The sequence below is a fragment of the Malaclemys terrapin genome, chromosome 10 (genome assembly GCF_027887155.1).
Source record: "Malaclemys terrapin pileata isolate rMalTer1 chromosome 10, rMalTer1.hap1, whole genome shotgun sequence".
Taxonomy (NCBI): domain Eukaryota; kingdom Metazoa; phylum Chordata; order Testudines; family Emydidae; genus Malaclemys; species Malaclemys terrapin.
The window spans coordinates 28,834,878-28,859,893 of NC_071514.1; the positions used below are offsets into that span (position 1 = coordinate 28,834,878).

At 42.2% G+C, this 25,016-nt stretch overlaps 2 protein-coding genes across 3 annotated transcripts in view; one reads left to right on the forward strand and one right to left on the reverse strand.

The window, feature by feature from the left end:
- Positions 1 to 25,016, reverse strand: part of THSD4 (thrombospondin type 1 domain containing 4) — a 641,818-nt gene that overhangs the window by 344,828 nt on the left and 271,974 nt on the right. The window lies entirely within an intron of this gene.
- Positions 13,981 to 16,283, forward strand: LOC128844624 (SRRM2 protein homolog rsr-2-like). Its single transcript, XM_054042520.1, has 2 exons — positions 13,981 to 14,532; positions 15,717 to 16,283. Exons 1-2 carry the CDS (start codon positions 14,133 to 14,135, stop codon positions 16,232 to 16,234), a joined length of 918 nt encoding a protein of 305 aa, XP_053898495.1. The 5' UTR covers positions 13,981 to 14,132; the 3' UTR covers positions 16,235 to 16,283.

Here is a 25,016-nt window from a genome sequence, read left to right on the forward strand (position 1 = left end):
TAGCCCTAGTTAGAAAGTTTTTCCTAATATGTAATCCCTAGCTGCAGACTAAGCAGATTATTTCGTGTCTACTTCCATTGGTCCTAGTGAGCAATTGATTGCAGTCTTCTTTGTAATAGCCCTTAACAGGTCCCCGTGAGTACACAGACAGGGTACCAAGGTGGGCTTGTACAACCCATGCTGCCACAACTTCACTGCTGAAGTTTTCTTTTCTCAAGACTAAACATGCTCAGTCTTTTTAACATAGGTCAGGTTTTCTAAATCTTATCATTTTTGTTGCTGTCGTGTAGAGTCTCTCCAATTTGTCCCCATCTTTTAAAGTGTGGCACCCAAAACTGGACACAGTACTCCAGCTGAGTCGTCACCAGTGCCAAGTAGAGCAGGACAATTACCTCACATGTCTTATATCTGACACGTGTTAATACAACAGGATATTAGCCTTTTTTGCAGCTATATCACATTGTTAGTTCATATTCAATTTGTGATCCACTATGACCCCCAGATCCTTCTCAGTCGTACTACCAGCTAGCCAGTTATTCCCCAACTATTCACACATTTGATTTTTCCTCCCTAAGTGTAATACTTTTCACTTTTTTTTATTGCATTTCATCTTGTTGATTTCAGACCAATTCTCCAATTTTTAAATTCTAATCCTGTCCTCCAAAGTACTTGTAGTGCTCCCTCCCCCCGCCCACATTGGTGTCATCTGCAAATTTTAAAAGCACACTCCACTCTATTATCCACGTCATTAATGAAAATATTGACTAGGACTAGATCCCATTAGATACGTCCTCCCAGTTTCTCTGGAAACCATTGATAATTACTCTGAGTATAGTTATTCAATCAGTTGTGTACCCATTTTACAGTAATTCCATTCAGACCCTAGTTTGCTCGTGAGAATGTCAGGTGGGATTGTTTCAAGAGCCTTACTAAATAAAATCTTGAATTGTGCACAAGCAACTCCCACCAAAAACGCAATAAATCCCAGCATGTCCACGTCAAAAAATAAGAAGAGGGAGTTGCATTGCTGGTTTCCAAAATAAAACACAATTGCCACATAGCATTAGCTCACAGACAATGGCCAGGGAGGAAAAATATGGTAAATGTAAATCTGTCATTAAAACTTTTTAACCTGGAAATGGCTTTACACAAGAAAAATTGGTCAGCACATCTCTTAAATCCCTTCCTTTTCTCTGCATGCCAACATCTCGCAGTTCTCCTAATTAACTATAGTGTGGGTGCCAGGTTACAAGATCAGAGCCAAAGTACAGTAAGAAGCTAAAATGCATAGCTCAAAAGGGATTAAATTTGCACATTGTGATTCCACAGGGCCAGTACATTAACAACGAACTCAAACACATACCAAAGAATTATAGGCAGATCAATAAAATCTCTCTCCATTTTTTATTTCCCTATAAAAGGATTCCATCCCCTTACTCCCGCACAGAATCCTGTGGACTTCAGTGGAAAACCTCACCACTAGAAGGAAATGATGGCATGCACCCCCTCAAAAGATCACAGAGAAGAAAGGGAATGCCATTTCAAAGGTAACAAGTAAAAGACTGGCCGGGGGGGGGGGGGGGGGGAGGGGGGGGGGGAAGAGACAGAGCTATGACTATTTATACCAGCTGAAGATTTTCTCAAGGTAAAGCTCTCATCCTGCAAAAATGGAAGCAAGTGTGTAGTGTCACTGACTTCAATGTTGCAGTCACAGGATGTGCTAGTCACTGGATAAAGCCTATAACTACGGCTGCAATCCACCAAGGCACCTAAGTATGTGCTTCACTGCATGTAAGCAGTCTTCCTGGAGGGCAAGACAACCTTTATATAACAAGGAGGGTATTTCACAACAGAAGGGCAAGAAATTGCTGAAAAAGCTCAGACTTGGTAAAATTAATCAACCTCTGTGGCAATAAATAAATTATTAGTTATTGTAGCTTTACTTATTTGTCAGCAGGCATCTAGACACTTCCCCCCTCCAAAAAATACCCAACAACCCACAATTGCAAAATGACCTTGTATTTTCAATCTTACACTTACACTGATCCTGATTAACAAGCAGTGCAGTTTGGGATATAGTGACAAAGCAGAAAATGTAGTCAGCCATGTAAAAATTACTAAATATTTGGAACATTAAAAAGTAGATTGTGGTATATTTTAGGGGAGAATGTTTGTTTATTTGTTTTTGTAAAGTATTTGAGAAAAGATCTGAAGATCCACTGTTGTGTTTGACTGTTCTGGACCATGTGTCGAGTGTTCAATGCTGTTCAAAACAATATACCATAATATATGGAGATTACCTATCTCATAGAACTGGAAGGGACCCTGAAAGGTCATTGTGTCCAGCCCTCTGCCTTCATTAGCAGGACCAAGTGCTGATTTTTTCCCCAGATCCCTAAGTGGCCCCCTCAAGGATTGAATTCAAAACCCTGGGTTTTACAGGCCAATGCTCAAACCATTGACCTATCCCTCCCCACCACCAAGTTAGTCAAGATTTAGAATTGATGTGGTAAAACTGAGGGATGACAAGAGATAAACCAGCAGTAAAACACCACAACAAGCCAGATGCCGCCCTGATGGAATACCATTGGCTTCAAAGGAGTTACAAATGTGATGGGCATTAAGTCTACAAAGTTGCCTCCTACTTTATCTTTTAAAGATCTTAAGGCGGACACTGCTGCAACTGTCTGGAGATGTTCTATTTTAACTGTTTGAAAATGAAAAACTAAACACCAACTAGGGAAAGGACTTGTGACAGGGCCTGTTAACTAACTTAACCAAATTCATTGTGTAACTAGGAACAGCCGTGTCACTGCTGGGAAAGAACCCCTCCTTCCTGTTTTTATAAAAAGCAGACTTTGGCTGGCCTACCATTATAAAGCCAGAAAGAGGTCAACACTCAGAATATAGGGTCACTCAAGTAACTTGTTTGTTGATTTTTAGTGGTCCAGTGTAAATCACAGAGACAAAAGTCTCAAGTGTATCACTGTCAGCTCTTGACAGAAGGTTGCGACTTAAGAAAGGATAAACTAAGCTACTACCTCCATAACTCTTGGTATTGGCGGAGTATAATTATGCCCTGCTGTAAGACAGACGTAGTAAATAACATGTATGCTGGTCTTTCTATTTTGATGAAACGGTCTGCAGAACATCCCTTAAGGCTTTGTTTGTGTCTCAATAAATGGTTTGGTTTATTTGAAACTCCTTTTTGTATCTTATGTAACTTGTTTTTCTTTTCTTCACCACACACTTCAGCTTTTCTAGAAATATGGCCATTTGAGCTTTCTATTAACATGACTGTGCCTAGAAGAACTTTTCAGTACTACAATCCTCATCTAGTCACTCAGGGCACGTTTATTCAGCAATTAAACACCTGCAGCTGGCCAGGGTCAGCTGACTCAGGCTCAGGGCTGTAAAATTGCAGTGTAGACATTCAGGATAGAGCAGGAGTCAGCTAACCTAGGCCAACCACAGGTAATTGCTGGGTAGAAATTCCCTAAGTCTCTGATTCATCGTGGTACCTAAGGACATGCCTAACTTGAAGTACATGAGCACTCCTCACTTGCTTTGTTAGAGATGGGTTTAAGTACCTTATTGAATCAAGGCCTATGTGAGCATATTTGTGCCATTTGGCACAGAACCTGCACAACAGAGAACCAGCAATCAGTTAAATGTTAAGAATGCACACCAGAGAAACAGCACATTGTTAACAACCACCTTTTAACTGTTGTTGCTGAAAATCATAACAACAACTAGTGTCCACTGGGAGTTCACTTGCTGGGTCCTCAGTGCTGCTTCCCACGCCTCAAATGGGCATTTCAACGTGTGTTTATTTAGTGGAGAAGCTGCAGGTGTTTTCAGTGACTATCATGGCTGGTATCCCAGTGCAGAATTTAAAATTAAGCACAATAACTTGAAGAATTAAACACCAAGCTGTAAGCTTTAAACTTCTAATTTATTAGATTCACTGAAATAAGTACATTGCTGAGTTTTTACTGGCTCCTGAATGATTCTCAAAGAACTTTACATAGTTCTAAGTATATGTCACAAATGATAGAGGATTAACATTCTTTATTAAAAAATTGTGTGATGAATTCAGCCCATAATTCTAATAACTTGGAACTTTTAGGGTTCAGCTTAAAAATAAAAGGAAAAGGTTTGTTAAAAGTACTTACAATCAGGACTACAGGAATAGTTTGTAGACATAGAATATCAGTTTTATCAACCGGGTTTTATTTTTCTTTATACCATAGTCTTAGGACACAGACTGTTCACAGAGAATTTACACAACTGTGCAGCACTCTCAAATGACACTGTAGATTTGTACTGTGTTTTAAAGTGGGTGAGAGAACAATACACCTGGAAGGAAGTGTTCACCCAAGGCAGGGAGGAAGTTCTGATAGCTATAAGAAAGGTGAGGGCTCATCCTGCTGCTCTCCCATTTTGTTTCAGTGACAGAAAAATCATCTTGGTCTCTCCACATGTTCAAAAGTCCTTACGTACAACTAACCATGAAACAAGGTCTCAGCGCAATACATTATCTAGGTTAAGAATCAATGCCAAACACTCAAAAATATGAACATTTAGCAGAGGTTGGCAAGCCTTTTTACAGAAGGGGATGAACGGGCATTGTTACCCTAGATAGATCCAATTGACTGCCTTTACTCTTCTTAATTTACTTTGGGCTCAGTCCAGGTATTTTAATCTTGGTTCTAGTCAGCATGATCCGATGCCTTGTGAACTATTTCCCAGTGAAAACACTGAAAATGAAATTAAAGCATGCATTATGTATATTTGTCCATTCAATTTCTGCTGCTTTTAAAAGCTACAAAGAAGATAAAGGGTTTGTAATATAGTCACATTGTCTTCACACTTCATTACTGATGGACTAGACATTGCACTGACAATTACGTAAAAAATAATTGAAAAACAATACACATAGCTTAACCGTCTACTCTGGATATATACTGTTAGTACTTCATTCATCAGTGAAATGCAGCCAGGGAAAGGAGGCAGCCTTTAATGGCAAACGCCATCACTACACAACTGTTCAGGACAAAAGGGAAAGAATATCTTACACATCTGAAATTCCAGGTAATTTTATGCAGACAGACTTCATTCAATATTGGATTTTATACAGGATATAGGGACATACATCTCAACAACTTGAAAAGGGGGCATAGAGGTTTTAGGGACAAATTTTGAGCCCTGGCATCTACATTTGCACCACAAAAATTCATGCGCAAAACCTATATTTTACAAGTGAATAGGGTGCTGTATTTAGGAACTTAAAAGACAGTATGTGATTTGTGTTTATGCTGACAGGTTTCTGTCCAAAGTTAGAGACTGGACTGGCCTGTAATTACCATAAGTGGTCAGAGTCTCAGTTTTAAGTCTCATCTTTAAGATAGAGTCCCTACACCATGCTGAGAATTTGTTCTGTGCCACCTCAGAGGAAAGTGAACCCCCGTTCTGGATCTTTAACACCACTTCTTAGAATATCTAGTTTGTTGCTGATAATTTTTAATAATGCCTTTCAAAGTACTTACCTGGCCCAAACTCAGTTTATAAAAGCTGATAAAATCAGACCAAAATCATTTAGAAAATTAGCACTAACTACATTAACATCCTAGAAATCAGAAAGTTTTTAAATTAGTCATAAACACATCTCTTTGGTTAAATTTGAAATAGGACCGTTGATATTATGGGATGCTGTGGCCCTCTATTATTTACAGTAAACATACACATACACCATATGTGAACATATACAGTGCTTTTAAAAATACTACTTTTTGTTTAATACACAAAGTATCCACAAACAAACACACAAGGGTGATTGAGAACACTATGTAATTATGAAGCCAACAAACATCTCAGCCATTTTAAGGGGAAGAATATTTAAAGCATTTTCCAGGGTTTAAAAAAGCCAACTCAGTATATTAAATACAAATCCTAAATATCAGGGAATAAACTCAAGTAGGTTGGAAATGATGACTAAGCTGTCCTCACTGTATGGAGAGACTGCTACACATACTATGCATAGGTAGAAAGTAAAGTAACCAAAAGAAACAAAAGAAGCCTTCATAAGAAGGAGATATGCATGCAAATATACAAAAAAAATGTTCAAAGAAATAAAATTAATGAGCAGTTAGCATGTAAATAGAAGGGCAACATCCAAATGATATAAAACCCAAACACTACCCCAACCAATTTGGTCACTGGGGAGAATGAAGGGTCTCAGAGCAGCATGGAAATTATTTAAAAAACCCTAATATTTTAGTTTTTGCCACTGTGTATTTTAATGCTGCTATTGAAGTAAAAATAAATGTACAAATACCACTCTCAAAATAATACCTTTTTTCTGTATATTTCGTTCTGAAAATGAAAATTTAAACCCTATAAATTATTTTTATTCAAGGCATGTGAAAACTTCAACAGCAAGTTCCGGCCCAACTATAAGATCTGTGCAAATTCATTAGAAGTCATAAGAGAGGTGAGTGACCTCCACACTAAACACTGTAGAGTTCAAAAGTCACGTCTGACACGGTATGATTTTGTGTTGGTAAAGGGGCTTAAAAGCATAGAGCAATCAAGATAAACTGTATCTGCCACATACAGTGAATTCTAAACAAACAATTCTTGTAGTAATAAAATGTATTTGTTTTCATAAAATTCTATAGGCTGTAAAACAATATCCTTATGCAGATAGGATTTCCATAGGTCAAGGACTTTCAGTCATGCCCCATTTCTTGAAATGCTAGGATAAATTATAACAATCCCTTACACATAAGAGCTTAGGTAGTAGATTCAAGGACACTACAAGGATTATGCTGTCTGTCTGCTAGTCTAATACACTAACAGTTCATATAGTTCTGAATTTTCACTCACTAATATGGCTTCTGTTTACATATACAATTGTTTTTCTTTCAATTTTATCATGAGCCAAGGGAAAGATCACATATGCCTACTAAAAGATTCAAATGTGACTTATTACAGTCCCCTGTGTTTATGCAGAAGGTTGTCCCCCGTCCCACTCAGGGCTGGTGCAAGGATATTTTGCACCATAGGCGAAACTTCCACCGTGTCGTCCCCCCCCCCCCCCATAACATCGGTTCATTGAGGGGCAAATCCCAACGAGCCTTTATAGACCGCAGGGACCAGCCTGCCCAGGGACCAGCCTGCCCAGGGACCAGCTGTGCCCAGGGGCTGCTCCCCAGACGAGGTTCCCCCCGCCCCGCCCCCTGAACTCCCCTGGAGGGTGCACAGCCCCCGTGAGCCCTCCCCACCCCGGCGGCCCCCGCCCCGAGTCCACTCACTGGCTTTGCCGGGCTTGGGCCGCTGCAGCAGCTCGGCAGGGAGGAGCTGCCTTCTGGGGGCTCCTGCAGCAGATGCATGTGCCCAGAGGACCCCGTGTGGCCCCCGTGCGCCCCGCAGCTCTCCCCTCACCGCGCTCGGGCTCTGCGGCTCCCAGGAGTGTGAGCCGCTGCCGCTGCTGCCCCTCCCAGAGCAGGCTCAGGGCCCCATGCCCTGGCGGTGGTTCACATGCCCGGGAGCCGCAGAGCCCGAGCGCGGCGAGGGGGGAGTTAGGGGGCGCCCGGGGGCCGCCCGGGGGCCTCTGGGCACATGCATCTGCTGCAGCCTGCAGGAGCCCCCTGGGGGGGCACCAGTGCTGCCGCCTTTGCAGGGCTCCTGCCCCCCTGTGTCGCACCAGCTCCTTCATGGCTGGAGCTCACTGCCCCCGCAAGCCGACGCTCTGGCTCTCCAGTACCTCCGGAAGGCAGCTCCTCCCTGCCAAGCCAGGGCACCACTTTTTGGCACCCCCAGGGCCATCCTTAGGATTTATGGGGCACTATGCAGTATTATTAAACTAGTGCCTCTATGCCCGACAGCAGCCTGAGCTTGAGCCCAGCGGGGTGGGGGCGGGGGGACAAGGCAGAAAGAATAACAATATGCCCGGCCCGCCTTACGGTGGCAGAGAGTCACAGTTCCCCGCAGAGACCCCTGTATCCTCCCCCTCATGCAGAACGGACATGCAGAAGGTACCTAATTAAAAGCACTAAACTTGGGAATAAAAAATGTCAGTCACAGGTTTTTTGATATGGCCTGAAGTTTGTCAGACATTTATTTACAAAAACTTTGTAGTAAGGGTGAGTAAGCTGTCTTGCTGAATACAACATTAAATATTATGGAATACATGATGCAGCTCTTCTCTGTTTTACATTTTCTTAATCAGTATTTCTAAGCTGATTTTATATTTTAAATGTACTCTTAAGCCTTCATAAAGTAATCATTCCAGATGACTACATATTTAACTCACTGAAACAGACATTATTTTAAATTAATCAGTCACAGAGGTTTAGTGTGTTCATAACAATGTTCATTGCTTTTAGAAAAAGGGAACACTAATTTACTGTGTGTGATCTGCATAACAATACACATGTTTATGAAATTTCACCAACTTTAAAAAATGTGTTTCCAAAGCTTTTAGGCATAACAAAGGATTTTATATCTTACTAAGGTACTAATTTTGCTTAAAACTAGTTCATCAGATAGTCAGAAGTAAAGAAATAGAAACTCTTTGTCCAGCTATCTGGAAGCAAAGGGCTCTTGCTTCCTTCAAGGGGGTGAAGGGAGAAAGGGATGGACAGAAAGGACAGGAAGACTTTGGAAGTAAGTTTTTTTACTATAGTCATTAAAGTGTGTATTTTAGATAAGGGTGGTCTTTTGAAGAATTTATTTAAAAAAACATGTGTCTGAAGATCCAAGTATTTAAGGCTAAAGATGATTGTGCATCTAAAAATCTATGCAAGGATTTTTTAGAGATGTGATTTTATAATCTTCGCCAACTTACTAATGAAATATTTTTAAAGCAAATTTTAAACTAAGGTCCTGTAGACTGACGTGTCCTGCGTAAATATGACAGTCATGCACAACTGTTTTTGTCAGTACATTCAGAAACTGACAGTAGATACCTGGGGGTTGGCAAATGCCTGTTAAATGTCTTCATTACCCCTTGAATGGCTCTTTAACAGTTTCAGTGTTGTGCTAATAGGTCTGGCAGGCTGGAGACTTTTTCTCTTTTAACTACTAGATCTCCTTCCCAGGAAGACTCAGAGCCTGCAGGAAGGGTCAGAACAGGGATAGGATAGTGGGGTGGACACTAAGACCCAGTGGTGCCCCAAATTTTCAGGTGCCCTACCCAGCTGCTTATGCCTGAGGATGGCCCTGGGCGGCGACTGCCTAGTTCGCCTAGTGGTTGCGCCGGCCTGTTCCCACCCAACACTAAGGCTAAGATTTTCAAAAATGACTCACATGGGCAGCATCACAATTTGGCTGTCCAACTTGATCATTACCTTAAAGGAACATGATTTTTAGGAAGTGCCGAGCACCTGCCTCCTCAAAGGCCTTGGCTACACTTGCCGAGGCAGCACTGTGAAGCGCGAGTGTAGTCGCGCCACCAGTGCTGCGAGAGCTCTCTCACAGCGCTGCAAGTACTCCACCTCTCCGAGGGGAATAGCTTGCAGCGCTGTGAGCGAGTGTGCAGCGCTGCAGGCGCTGATTACACTGGCGCTTTACAGCGCTGAACTCGCTGCGCTCAGGGGGGGTGTTTTTTCACACCCCTGAGTGCAGCAAGTGCAGCGCTGTGAATTGCCAGTTTAGCCAAGGCCAAAGTCAGGCACCAGTAAGATATCTCAAACTGGGCAGTCAAAAATGGAGGCACCCAAAACTCCGAGCCATTTTTGAGAATCTTGCCTAAATCTATTGATGAAGAAAACTCTTAACTATTACATAAATGAGTTTGAATTGAATTTCATGGAGTGGGACAAAATGGGCCAAATTCTGCTCTTATTTAAGATTAGGCAAATATCGACCAGGTATGGTCTAGGTATATTTAATCCTGCCTCCACACAGGGAGACAGACTAGATGATCTCTTGAGATCCTGTCCATCTCTACAGTTCTATGATTCTGTGCGTACAGTCCCACGGACATTAGTGGGGTTACATGAATGTAACAGAATCAAATTTGGCTTGTCATTAGCAAATACCAGACAGAAAATTTTTGACATGGCTGAAGTTAGTTCAGATGAAGTAGCCTTTGGCTCTAAGTAGCCAAGATGGTGAAAACATAAAATCCAAAATAATGTCTACCTAATTAAAGGCTTTTATGAAAAAAAACAGTCCCTTTAACTGGCTCAAAAAAATCAGTATCATGATCAAACATTAATACAAATTGGCAGAACTTCTAATTTAATTTTAGGTTTTTCTTTACTTTCAAAATAACAGGAGCCATATAGTCTTCTAGTTTAAATTGGTGTGTGACTTTCATACTGGAATAGCCTGAAGATATCAGTGATGAACTAAAAGAAGCAAAAAACACTGTGGAAGTTAGAATGAACAGTGAAGAGCTTATATATTTTACTGTACTTGAAAACATGTTTGAAAACAGGTGAACAGAAACCCAATAATGTGGGATTTTTACACCAAGAAAGCACAAGTACTAATCAAAACAGCCTAATACATTCCCTAAAAATGCTGGAATGTACAACTGGCAATTGACTGGAAGTATATTAAAGCTCAGGATCCAAAATAACCATAGAAGAAAGGCAACAAGACAAAAGGTAGGGAACTCACTGAGTTCCTATAAACACTCCCAAAGCAGCACTAGAGCTGAGCAAAATTTCAAGCAGAGTTACTGCGTCACTCATGGGCTCTTATTTACTTGTTTCCGTAGAATGGGTTCCAACAGTTCTCTAAGGTTGTATGCTACTTTTTATAGAGAAGTTTTTAGCATCCAACAGAGATTATTGGGGCGCACACTGATAAGCGTTTCTTTGCTTTTGCAGAAGCTGCCAAGAAGGCAACTCTTCAAAGTCATCACATTGCGGAAAAAGAGGAAAAACAAAGACGGAGATTTATGCAGGAATATGATTGATCCAGAATACTTATCACTCCATTGCAACAACATTGTAATGAGAACCTGCTGAGTTGCTCTTGGCCTCTCAGTTCCAAGAATGGGGTCTAGGTCATAATCACATTATCTTAGACCACAAATACTGCTGACAGGAGTAACAGAACCAACAGTTTCAAAAGATTAATTTCTTTGAGGAATTGGAGAAAACGTTCACGTTCCTAACGGGAATGTGAGATTATTAAATATTTAATAAAAAAGAAACCAGAGTCACTGCCCAAAACCTAGATGGTAAGATTCTATGGCTGGCACTACCTTTATTTTCATTTTATTTTATTTACATTTTGTTGTCATCTACACAGTTTCACTCAAACAAATACTATGACCACCACTGTGTAAATGAATGGGAGCTGAGTCCTACCTTTTCCACCAGCATAATACTTATTGCTACATAGTTGTAATTAAACCCCATTACAACCTGACCCTGTTCCCCACTGAATCGTCACCAGTCTATTGCTAATGGACTCAATCGCTTGGTACCATGCGCTTATAAGCCAACTAGATCTGGCCAGAGCCTAATAACTGTTCTAACTCAGGGATTACAGGACACACTTCCAGGCTCAGACCTCATCTGTCATCCTTTGGGACATAGGACACTGATACCCAGCTGCCCTAGACTCTAAAACCAGTGTGAGACCTCCCAAGACCACCCACTCCCTTAGCATTTGATCTAGACTGTGGGAACTCTGGTCTGCTAGTTTAACCCCTTTGGGGATATGTGGCAGGAAAGCAAAGAACACAGACTTAGCAAAGAAATTTCTTAACCACAGTGACTTTACTAAAACACCCAAGAGTTACAGAACTTTGAAAATATGACAAGTCCTGAGATGTACCGCACCTTAGTTTGATCTCACCTGCTTCTGTGAGTCCATGGTTCATCAGCATCTCACATTGGACAGGGTCTGTTCCATTCTCTCTCTCCTGTAAGTTCTTCTTATGTATGGTGTCTGTCGGCCAGCGCTGGTGTTGGCCAGCCTCCTGCTACATAGAGCAGACTCCCATTCTTAAGTAGGCCTCCGTCTCTGTGTAATGTGCTCAACTTGAGAAGCTACAAGCCCAATTATGCTCGCCCCACCTGCCTTGCAAGTCCGTGTAGAAAATTCACTGTTCAATGGGAGTGGGCCAATAGTTGAGAATTATTCAAAGTCAATAGTCCCAGATGATTCTCTCTCACTGATAGCCCTTCAATGAGTGGCCGAATACTTTTTCTGGATGAAGCAATTGTCTGGAACACAATACAATAGGCTGCCCTCAGCCAGGTTTAGCTTTGTATTCAACAACTACTACAACATGGAGTTCATAATTTGATGCAGACATAGCCCATTGTGTCTCTCTCTCACACATTAGGAGTGAAAACCTGAGCTGGAAACAAAACTCTTCAATTGATGTAGAAGTTTTGTGGATTTTTCCCATCTGCCATCTGATTTTCCTAAATGTATATCATTGCCTACAGTTGGAGGCAAATCTGTTGAACAGGTATCTCTACAGGGTCTGCTTTGTACTGCTGTCTAATATAAAACATTAGGTCATTATAGACGAGGTAAACAATTTTCAGTTATTGATCACAGTGAATGTTTACAGTGGCTGTGTACAGATGTTAGGCACCAGCGAGGTTTACTGCAAAATTTCAGTGTTCAATGATCTTCAAAATTCCATTTGGACACTAATCTAGGAAATAATATATATTGGGATAGAGCTGGACTTTAAAAAAAAAAAAAAGAGTTACTATTCTGAAAAGCAACAGGTATAAAAATGGAACCCTTTTGCACAACAGATCTGCTCTCTGTGTGTAATCAGAGTCAAAATGCTAACTTATGTATACTGCTGCTTACTCCTGTTGTCACTGCTGAGCCAACACAACGATGGCAGAATGAGCCGGATTTGACTCTGACTTGTGTATTGTCAACAAAGTTGCCAATTAAATTGCAACTGGAGAAATCCCAATTAGGCCTTCAGTTATATCTTTCCAAGCCCACTGAAGAGGGTAAGATTGCACATGTGTAACAGAGGGCAGAATGGCCCTGCAGCATCCTGATTACAGGTGATGTGTGAACTAGAAAATCAGCTTCCCTTTCTGGTTTTCATGCATTAATAAAATATTTCTTTACAAGGCAGGTGGAAGGACTGTTTGAGGAGTTGGGATAGGAAATAGTTCTGGAGGCGGCCACGTATGACCAATTTTTATGAGATCACAGCATGTTATGGGACTAACCTGTTATGTGTGTTGCCTGTGCTGAGGTACTGTTTTTAATTTTTGTACAATGCCCAGAGCACTGGATGGGCACTTTGTAAATAGAAATTAATGGATTAGTACGGCACCTTGGGGACGGGAAGGGGGGGGAGGAGAATGTTTAACCCCTTCAGGAAAAAAAAAGGCTGTTTTCACTGAAATGTTCAAAATTAAAACCAAGCAAAGAAATTCTGTCCAGAGGACAATCTGACCCGGAACCTGTATTACCAAACATGGCAAATTCCTTTGACTGCATAACTGCAAGAGGACTCCCTGGAGGCTTCTCTGATTCTGGGGTAACATGTAGCTCAGGGACATGATACTACTTTAGGGCAGCTAACAAATGTCTGCATTCCATGTACTGCTACTGTGGTTTAACAGAAAAAACATTCCCTGTAAGTGTAAGGCCTGGTCTACACAACGACTTTAATTCGGATTTATCAGCTTTAATTCGAATTTACCCTGTAACCGTCCACACAACGACGCTATTTATTTCAATATAAAGGGCCCTTTAAATCGATTTCTGTACTCCACCCCGACGAGCGGAGTAGCGCCAAAATCGATTTTAACATTTCGAATTAGGGATAGTGTGGCCGCAATTCGATGGTATTGGCCTCCGGGAGCTATCCCACAGTGCATCATTGTGACCGCTCTGGACAGCAATCTAAACTCGGATGCACTGGCCAGGTAGACAGGAAAAGCCCCGCGAACATTTGAATTTCATTTCCTGTTTGCCCAGCGTGGAGAGCACAGGTGACCACAGATAGCTCATCAGCACAGGTAACCATGCAGGCTGATAATCGAAAAAGAGCACCAGCATGGACCGTGAGGGAGGTACTGGATCTGATCGCTGTATGGGGAGAGGATTCAGTGCTTGCAGAACTTCGTTCTAAAAGATGAAATGCAAAAACTTTTGAAAAAATCTCCAAGGGCATGATGGAGAGAGGCCACAATAGGGACTCTGAGCAGTGCCGCGTGAAAGTCAAGGAGCTCAGACAAGCGTATCAAAAAACAAAGGAGGCAAACGGTCGCTCCGAGTCAGAGCCGCGGACATGCCGCTTCTACGCCGAGCTGCATGCAATTCTAGGGGGGGCTGCCACCACTACCCCACCTGTGATCGTGGATTCTGGGTCGGGGATAGTCTCATCAGCGACGCCTGAGGATTCTGCCGATGGGGGAGAGGAGGAGGAGGAGGATGAGGATGAGCTTGCAGAGAGCACACAGCACTCCGTTCTCCCCAACAGCCAGGATCTTTTTCTCACCCTGACTGAAGTACCCTCCCAAGCCTCCCAAGCCAGTACCCAAGACTCTGACCCCATGGAAGGGACCTCAGGTGAGTTTACCTTTTAAAATATAAAACTTGTTGTAAAAGCAAACGGTTTTTAATGATTACTTTGCCCTGAGGACTTGGGATGCATTCGCGGTCAGTTCAGCTACTGGAAAAGTCTGTTAACGTGTCTGGGGATGGAGCGGAAATCCTTCAGGGACATCTCCATGAAGCTCTCCTGGAGGTACTCCGAAAGCCTTGCCAGAAGGTTTCTGGGCAGTGCATCCTTATTCCCTCCTCCATGGTAGGACACTTGACCACGCCATGCTTGCAGCAAGTAATCTGGTATCATTGCCTGATAAAGCCTGGCAGCGTATGGTCCCAGTGTTTGCTGGCATTCAAGCAACATCCGTTCTTTATCTTGTTGTGTAATCCTCAGGAGAGTGATATCACTCCTGGTAACCTGGTTGAAATACGGGAACTTAATTAAGGGGACAGAGGTGGCCGTTCCTACTGGGCTGTTTGCCTGTGGCGGAAAATAAATCCTTCCCTGCAGTTAGCCAAGCACAGATGGGAAATTGGCCCTGAGTTTTTCGCGTTTGGCTAGCAGGGATCTTCCCTGTTACCAGCCACGCGGTGGGGGGGGGTACCGTGATCATCCCAGAGAATTCATGGCGGGAGGGGGGCGGCGGCGGGGGGTGGTGGTTAGTTTGGTGCCTGCAGGGATCTTCCCTGATACCAGCCACGCGGTGGGGGGGAGGGGTACAGCGATCATCCCAGAGAATTCATGGCGGGAGGGGGGCGGCGGCGGGGGGTGGTGGTTAGTTTGGTGCCTGCAGGGATCTTCCCTGATACCAGCCACGCGGTGGGGGGGAGGGGTACAGCGATCATCCCAGAGAATTCATGGCGAGAGGGGGGGTGGTTAGTTTGTTTTCTGCTGCTGCTGCTGAATGTTAACAGAAAAACCACAGCACTCTACAGGCTATGCTTGGTATGTGGGAAAGGAGGGCGCAGAAGCTGTAAGACAATGGCTTACCATGGCCGCATGCAAGCCGAATTCTGTTGCCCAGACCTGTGATCTCTAGCAGCAAAGCCACAGGCACTCAGCATTAAGAGGCAAAATGCGACCTTGCACAGAAATCACATGTGCTATGTAATGTGAATAGTGTTGGTCACCGTGAAAGAGTATAAGCATTGTTCTGCAAAATGTAGCTTTTTAAACAATTCTCTCTTTTTTCCCCTCCCTACAGCAGCTGCAAATTCCTCAAGCCTCCCTCCTCCATCCCGAAGGTTATCACAGATAAGGCGTCGTAAGAAGAGAACGCGAGATGAGATGTTTTCTGAAATTATGGAATCCAGCCGCAGTGACAGAGCTCATCTGAATGAGTGGAAGGAAACAGTTTCAAAGTATAGGAAAGAAGCCAGTGAACGTGAGGACAGGAGGGACCAACGTGAGGACAGGAGGGACCAACGTGAGGACAGGAGGGACGCTCGAGATGAGAGGTGGCGGCAGGAAGACCAGAGGAGGCAGGATGCAACGCTGGGGCTGCTGCATGAGCAAACAGACATGCTCCGGCGTCTGGTGGAGCTTCAGGAACGGCTGCTGGAAAACAGACTGCCGCTTCAGCCCGTTCCACCCTCCCCCCTCCCCATGTTCCGTATCCTCCTCACCCAGACGTGTAAGAACACGGGGGGGGGGGGGAGGCTCCGTACACCTTCCCATTCCACCCCAGTAGACAGCCCAAGCAAAAGGCTGTCATTTTTTTAACCTTTTCTTTGTGGCTTTTTCCTTCCCAGCAATCCTCCTCCCAAATACCACCCGGGTTCCCTCCCTCTCTTTCTAATCTATTAATAAAGAATAAATGATTTTTAAATGATAGTGACTTTATTTGGTTTGAAAGAAAGCTGGGGGAAGGGGGAGGGTGGGTTCCTTACAGAAAATGAGTCAATAAAGGGGGCGGGTTTTCATGAAGGAGAAACAAACAGATATTTCACACTGTAGCCTGGCCAGTCATGAAACAGGTTTTTAAAGTTTCTCTGATGCACAGCGCTTTCTGGTGTGCTCTTCTAATCGCCCTGGTATCTGGCTGCGCGTAATCAGCAGCCAGGCGATTTGCCTCAGCCTCCCACCCCGCCATAAAGGTCTCCCCCTTACTTTCACAGAGATTGTGGAGCACACAGCAAGCAGAAATAACAATGGGGAGATTTCTTTGGCTGAGGTCAGAGCGAGTCAATAATGATCGCCAGCGACCTTTTAAACGGCCAAATGCACATTCTACCACCATTCTGCACTTGCTTAGCCTGTAGTTAAACAGCTCCTGACTCCTGTCCTGGCTGCCTGTGTACGGCTTCATGAGCCATGGCATTAAGGGGTAGGCTGGGTCCCCAAGAATAACTATGGGCATTTCAACATCCCCAACGGTTATTTTCTGGTCCGGAAAGTAAGTCCCTTGCTGCAGCCCTTTAAACAGAGTAGTGTTCCTGAAAACGCGAGCGTCATGAACCCTTCCCGCCCAGCCCGCGTTGATGTTAGTGAAACGTCCCTTGTGATCCACAAGTGCTTGCAGCACCATTGAAAAGTACCCCTTGCGGTTTATGTACTCGGTGGCTTGGTGCTCTGGTGCCAAGATAGGGATATGGGTTCCATCTATCGCCCCACCACAGTTAGGGAATCCCATTGCAGCAAAACCATCCACTATAGCCTGCACATTTCGCAGAGTCACTAACTGTCGTAGCAGCACCTGAGTGATTGCTTTGGCTACTTGCATCACAGCAGCCCCCACCGTAGATTTGCCCACTCCAAATTGATTCCCGACTGACCGGTAGCTGTCTGGCGTTGCAAGCTTCCACAGGGCTATCGCCACGCGCTTCTCAACTGTGAGGGCTGCTCTCATCTTGGTATTCTGGCGTTTCAGGGCAGGGGACAGCAAGTCACAAAGTTCCATGAAAGTGCCCTTACGCATGCGAAAGTTCCGCAGCCACTGGGAATCGTCCCAGACCTGCAACACTATGCGGTCCCACCAGTCTGTGCTTGTTTCCCTTGCCCAGAATCGGCGTTCCATGGATAGAATCTGCCCCATTAACAACATGATCTCCAAAGCACCGGGGCCCGTGGTTTCACAGAATTCTGTATCCATGTCCGTGTCCATGTCCATGTCAATGTCCTCATCATGCTTGTTGCTGCGTTGCTGCCGCCGCTGCCTCCTCGCCTCGTTTTTCTGGTCCTGGCTGAGCATAAACTCCACGAGAACGCGCGAGGTGTTTACAATGTTCATGACTGCTGTCTTGAGCTCAGCGGGCTCCATGCTTGCCGTGGTATGGAGTCTGCAGTGTTCACTCACCCAGGAAAAAAGGCGCGAAAATGGTTGTCTGCCGTCCGTTGCTTTCATGCAGGGAGGGAGGAGGGAGGGAGGAGGTGAGGCTGTACCCAGAACCACCTGCGACAATGTTTTTTGTCCCATCAGGCACTGGGATCTTAACCCACAATCCCAATGGGCGCGGGAGACTGCGGGAACTATGGGATAGCTATGGGATAGCTACCCACAGTGCAACGGTGCAGAAATCGACGCTAGCCCCGGTACTTGGACGCACACCACCGAATTAATGTGCTTAGTGTGGCCGCATACATTTCGACTTTATACAACCTGTTTTTCAAATCCGAATTATATAAATTCGGATTAATCCCGTAGTGTAGACATACCCTTAGTCCTGCCATTGCTTCTGTAACGAGGGCAGCTACTGTCTATTTCACAAGATGTAGAAAGCAATCTATAAAAAGATAGCAACTCTCTAAATCTGCAAAACCCAAACTGTATGTACTGAGGGAATCTACCATCACAGGAAGAGTTAGATTCCAAAAAATATTCTAGCTTGATTAAATTCAGTTTGGAGCCATTATTCTATGACTCAAACAACAGTTTTAGACAAAGCTGCTTTAAGTGTCTTAACCTGACGGGAACGTTTGGAGGGAGAAGGGTGAGAAGACATCTAGTTTGTGGAAGTTTATTAAATCTTGTGGTAAGAGTTTGCAACTTTGCAAAAATGAATATACTACACAGATAATTCACCTAGCGCTTTGTAGAGAGGCATGGGCACAACCTTCAGCCATCTGCACAAATGTATTATGTATTATGCTGTTGTCTGAATGTCCAAACCTCTCTACATCGAAAGACGCAGTAGTTTGGTTTGGAAAACTTTATAAGCAGCTAAAGCATGATAAATAAGAGCCTGTATCATAGATTAAGTTAAACCTTCTGCCCCTGAAAATCCCCACATCTCTGATTTTACCTGTAGCTTGCTAGTATTTTTTGTTGTTGTTTTTAGCATGAGGAAGCCAGCCTATAAAATTAACATATGTACTTTTGCTTCAGGAGTACCACCTGCTTTTAATATTGTATAGACTAAACTAAACTGCATAGAAAATTATACTGTAGAAAACAGCCTGCATTGGCAAGGGCATGGACTAAAAGACCTAATAGGTCTTTGCCATCTCTAATTTCTATGATTCTAACAGCCTGGTAACCTGCAGTTATTACAATTACAAGCACAGATCTGGTGAAGAAAGGGGAAAGACTGCATCTGGACAAACATTTTATGTTCAGATTATAAAAGAAAGCAGATTTCTGTTTCAAACCCATCTTCCCCTGCTACAAAATACACACCTACTTATGTTTCTAATTTCCACTACATGGGATTTGTTAAAACTACAGACAAGCCAAACTACACTAAAATACTGCCAAAGAACCTAGGTCTGCCTGCCTGTGGGTACAATAGGCTTTCACCCACTGGCAAAGTTTTCATGTTATGAAAAGCATTTGAATACCATGCTACACTGCAACAAACTACAAATCTGTCTTAATGACATGTGGCAGACACATTATTGATACAATTAAATACACCACCATTTAAAAAAGAAAATCTATCAAATTTAATATTGTGTATGCAATTAGAATTTTACTAGGGACTTTCAGCAGATCAAGTGTCACTGTCTGCAACATGGAAGAAACAGGAATTTATCCACAGGCAATTTAACCACTTCTCTGCTGAGCAAAGTACAGAAAACATTCAGAGTTGCCAGCTGTGGCTGATATATCTTGGCCTTCTTTTCCTGGTAAAGTGTTTAAAAAGAACGGCCAGGAAACATGAATTTGCTAACCATTCATGGGTTATAATAGCGACATTATTCAAGAAAAACAGACTTGTGACTGTGAAGGAGCCTTGCTCATACAAAGTGGTGGTTAAAAATGTCAGTCACATATAACAGCACCACATTTGTGTTGGTCTGGTTCAAAATGTGACAGCATTTCTCATGCATTTCTACTCTTTAGGACTACTCCTTAACTAGGGTGGTGAGCATCTTTCTTTTTTTCATATGAAATTCTGTACTACCAACCCCAATCATTCAAAACCTATATATCAGCACTTCTCCCCTCCAAAATATCATGAAATTGGCTTAAAAGTCAAGAGATTTTATAAAAACAACATCTGGGTTCTTTTTATTTGCCTTTTGAACTTTTGGGGTACATTTGTTCATATTTTTAAGCTTTTCTCCACAACCATGTGGGCTAGAAACTTACTTTTTTTAAAATTGAAAGCTGAGATTCTCACATATTCACATGACTCTAGTAGCTAAGGCTTTGCGAAAATCAAGTAACACGAGACTTGCAATAAAATCATGAGAGTTGGCAACACTGGGAATCCACAGTTTCATTAGAAAGCCACGAAAATGTTTGTCTAGTTTTGTTATGAAATCCAATATCAACCAAGCTTGATCAGGCTCAGTTTTCCACCAAATTTATAGTCTCGTATCCAAATCCTATTCAATTTCACAATTTATCGGTGAAACCAGGTGATGTTCAGAGTTTTAAATGGACTGTTTGTTGGGTATATATTGTAATAAAGTTGGTTGACAAAGCTGTTCTCTCTCTCTCTCTCTCTCACACACACACACACACACACACAGGATTCCAAGGACTTGCTTTTTCATACAAAAAACTAGTCCAACTCACTCTATCAAATACATAATTAATACTCTAAGAGAAATGCCTAAATACATATTAGATGCATTCCAGTCTCTCAAATAAGTACTGTAATATACTTAAATGAAAAACACAGCCTAAATACTTCATTTCCTCTGAGATCAGAAAGGTTTCAAAAAAAGCCATTCATGTTTCTTGATTAAATGACAGAGGTTTTAGAATCTTCCATAACAGTTTTTATTTGTATTTTCAGACAAAGATTAAAGATCTAATACTAATGTTATAATAATTTAATTCATGTTGTTGCCTCTGGTGGCGGTTTGTATCACAACTTTACTGTAATTTAATGCCAAAATTTGCTCAAAAAGGTTTTGCTTATTTAAAAAAAAATCACCAAATTAAATTAAGAGGGTTCTTGCTATTTAGTTCCTTAATAGAATGCAGTTTGGCTCTCAGACAGCATTCCAGTGAGCTGTCATTACTTGTTTTACTTTCTCTGTTTTACTTGAGACTTCTGTGGTGTTGGATTCTTACAGCTTGTTACAATTCCTTTTAAAGTAAAACTCATGCTAAAATTCTTGTTGATTAGCCTCTCTATACATTGAAATCGGAGTCAAGTCCTTATTTCATATAAAGCATTTACAGCTTTTTGAAATTCAGCCATGCTGCTGCTGCAGTTTAAAAACAAAACACAAAAGAACTTAAAAAAAAAAAAAAAAAGGGGTTGAATTCATACTATTACCTTCTCACTATCAAAACGAGCAGTGTATTTTACTAGCATTAAACAGTAATTAAAATACCATGAATATTACATCCATCCAATGGTTCAAATGTATAATTGTATAGTAGTGGACAGAGCTAAGCAAATAATTAATAGCACAATTTAACTGATTAATTTAGTCTAATTTAGATTGCAAAATATCGGTGAGCAGATTGAAATGGCCTTTATTTGGGATGTGATGGGGCCACGCTCTGTCCCTGTCCTCTGATACCCTAGAAACTGCTAAGAGTCACTTTCATCTTGTGTGCAGGCTGTATTTTACTCTAAGCCAATTCACCAACAACAGGACAGTGCAACACCACAGTTTTAACCTCTACTTCTTACAGCTCTTCTTTCTAGGAACCTAGAAGGAAAGGAGATCTCCGTCACTCTAGGGAGCTCCTTCATTCCAGGCTCAGCTAGCCCTGTTCTCCTCAACCTGTACACTTCCTTCCTGGCTTTTTATCAGGATGGTCAGCTGACAGCTAATTAGTTCCTTACCTCCCCAGCCACTCCTTCTGATTGAATAATTATTTAATCAGCTGTTAATGGGGAAACTAACTGAGGCTACAGCCATCAGAGTGCTGACCCCTCTGTCAGAGCTCAGCAATCTGTCACAGGGAGCATTCAATACAATTCATTATTTTTTAAAATAATCATGCCTAGATGGTGAACAATTCTCTAGGACTATTCACAGGGCCGGCGCAACCCATTAGGCGACCTAGGCGGTTGCCTAGGGTGCTGCGATTTGGGGGGTGGCGACCGCGGCGGTATTTCCGCGGCAGGACCTTCCGCCGCCTTTGTGTGGGGGGGTGGCATTTCAGGGTGGGACCTTCTGCCACCTAGGGCGGCGGAAAAGCTGGCAGCGCTCCTGACTATTCAGTATTCTTTATTTGAGCTGTTTTGATTTGTTGTGATTGGTCAAATAAGTTACATGGTTTTATTATGTATTTATATTGTGGTAGCACCTAGTAACCCCAGTCATGTACCAGGACCACTCTGTGCTAGGTGCTGTACAAACACAGAACAAAGAGATGGTCCTGCCCTAAGACGTTTACAATCTAAGTCTTAGACAAGAAACAACAGATGAGAGAACACAAGGAAACAATGAGATAATAATTAGGTATTATTCATATTTGGTGCTTCAAGAGGTGTTTTAGCACTTCCAACATGAATACTCATAAATGTAAATCTGAAATTCAGTTTCTGCAAATACTCAGTCTGGCAACTTTGTGGTTTGTCTTCTATTCATGACAGTGTTACTATCTATCTTGCAATAGTGCCTACCAGCATTGGTCATGCACTAGGGACCCATTGTGTATTACAGCATTCGGTGTTCTCAAAAAGCAAACAGAAAAGGTGCACAAGTATGACCCAAACCAAAATCAGAGTGAATATTCGCAAAATACAATACATGGTATTCATCCTGCTCTAATAATGAACACAATTTACATTTGTCTTTGTCAAGCTGTGATAGTAACAAGACTCGCCATTGTATTAACAAAATTCTCAGTTAACTCATGGGTATTACAAGCTTAATTTTTCCACTTCCACTTCTGAGTGTGGTATACTATATGCCCCTTGGTGAAAAAGAAATTCTAGCTCACAGCTTTCCAACAGCATGTTGACACAAGGTATTAACATTAACAACAGGAACTCATGAGGCCCAATTCTGTGCTAATTTACAGCTCACAACCCCCCATTGACATCAGTGGAACACACAGGCTGTAAGTCAATGTAGCATTTGGCTCATCAAGTTCAACTTATTAGGCCACATGTTGACTAGTTTTATATAAATGTATATACCCTCTACCACAGTGTTTCTCAACCTTTTCAGATTGGTGACCCCTTATTGGAAGTCAAACATTTTCACATTCTTTTATAGCAAATGTAAGGGGAAAGAACAAAAAAAAGTATCAGGGATAACAATGTAACAATGATATGCCTATATAATACAACAACTACTCCTACCACCACACCACCACCCACCCAAGGGTGCAATCCACTCACTGGTTGAGAAACATTGCTTGACTGTAACTAAATATACAAATAAAGGAGTTAGAAGAGGGAAATTATTATGTTTCTGTAAAAAGTTAAAGGTACAGCTTGGATCGAACAGGATTGAGTACCTGCAAGGACTTATGCAGTAGTAGTTCTATTGACTGCATGTGTGGAGTATTTGCAGGATTGAGTCTACACAACTAAATGGATTCAAACTGAATTTACTATTTGTGAAATTTCCCTCTGTGCAAAGGACCAGTACACCTCTGCACCTTTGCACTACTTACATGACACTTAAGGCCTCAAAATAAGGCTTATGTGCAAGTCAATGGAAATTTTGCCTTCATCAGGAATGCAAGATAGGCAGAGGCCACTGGCTAGACATTTTTAAACACTTTAAAAGCTTGCTTTTTAGTCAGTTTAGATAACTGTGTTAGAATAGCCACACCACTTCTTTAAGATACATCATTGAGTGGTTGCTGTTGTTGCTTGTTTTAATTTTAGCTGAAAGCCTGGAAGACATTTTTTGGGTTTAGATTTGCACTTGAAACCACTGATATCTGTGTAGAAAGATTAAATATGCAGAATTTTAAGGATGGATATTCCACTACTTAGGAAAGAGACAAACAGTCCCCCCAAGACTAACAAAAGAAAGCAAATAACTGACAAAAGAATTTTTAGAAAGATAAAAATAAAGTTTTTGAAGACCCATTAGGAGCTGCCAACTCTGTTCATTTTTCTTGGTAAGCTTTAGACACTTTATAGCCGAGTATGAATAAGAACATTAGCGTTGGAACTTTATGCGTTCAGTGATTATATATTCTTCTACTTTTTATTTTGTTTTTTCATTTCTGGCCATGATTTTAAAAAAGCCCCAAACAATTTAATTCTTACAATCCAAACCAATCTTTTCAGAACAAAATAAAATTATTTACTTCTAGGCTAGATAGAGCCACCAAAAATTATGACCCTGCACCCATGAATCTAATAATTATAATCCAGGTTTAGTAATCTTCTGTATAGTATGGCAGGCATAAACTCTCACTCACTTATTATCAGCCTTCATCCCCACCAGGAATTCCTTACTTTCCTAATGGGGCTAACTGTAGAAAGAGAAAGCATCCTTTTCATTTACCTCCAGTTTCATATTTAGTATGGTGGAATTTAATTAGGACACTTTCTCCCATGTCATACAATGTAGTGGTTTAATACATGGACTGTACAAATGATGTGCACTTTTTCACAGCAATTTTTTTTTTCAAAATAGTACTTAAGCAGCACATAGGTCTCATGTTGGCTCTCTGCACATGGGTGGATTTTACTAGTTCTGCTATTCACTGCAGACATTCTCTGCATTATGTTAAGAACGGACACTGAACTTTCTGAGACACCACCCACCAAGCTACACGAAATGGCTCCTGAATGACTAGACTGAAGGAACCACTAATAGTACATCTACCCAGCAAGATGCAGCCCACACCAGTGAGTCTCAGAGGTTGGGTCTACAGACTCAAGTTTCGGGCCTAACACTACAGAACTAAAAATAGCTGTGTGGATGTTCAGGTTCTGGCTGGAGCGCAGGCTCTGAAGCCTAGAGCACAAGGTGGGCTTCACAGCTCAGGCAACAACCAGAACCACAACATCAACACAGCTCCTTTTCATGCCAAGGACAGGCTGTGAGACTTGCTGCTGTGGGCTGCCGTTTGCTATGTAGATGTACCCTTAGTAGCTCCTTAGTGGTCACTCTCTTCTTTAAACATAAGCTGTAACATCTGCTGCACTAAATCTAATCCATCTAAACAGAAAAGAAG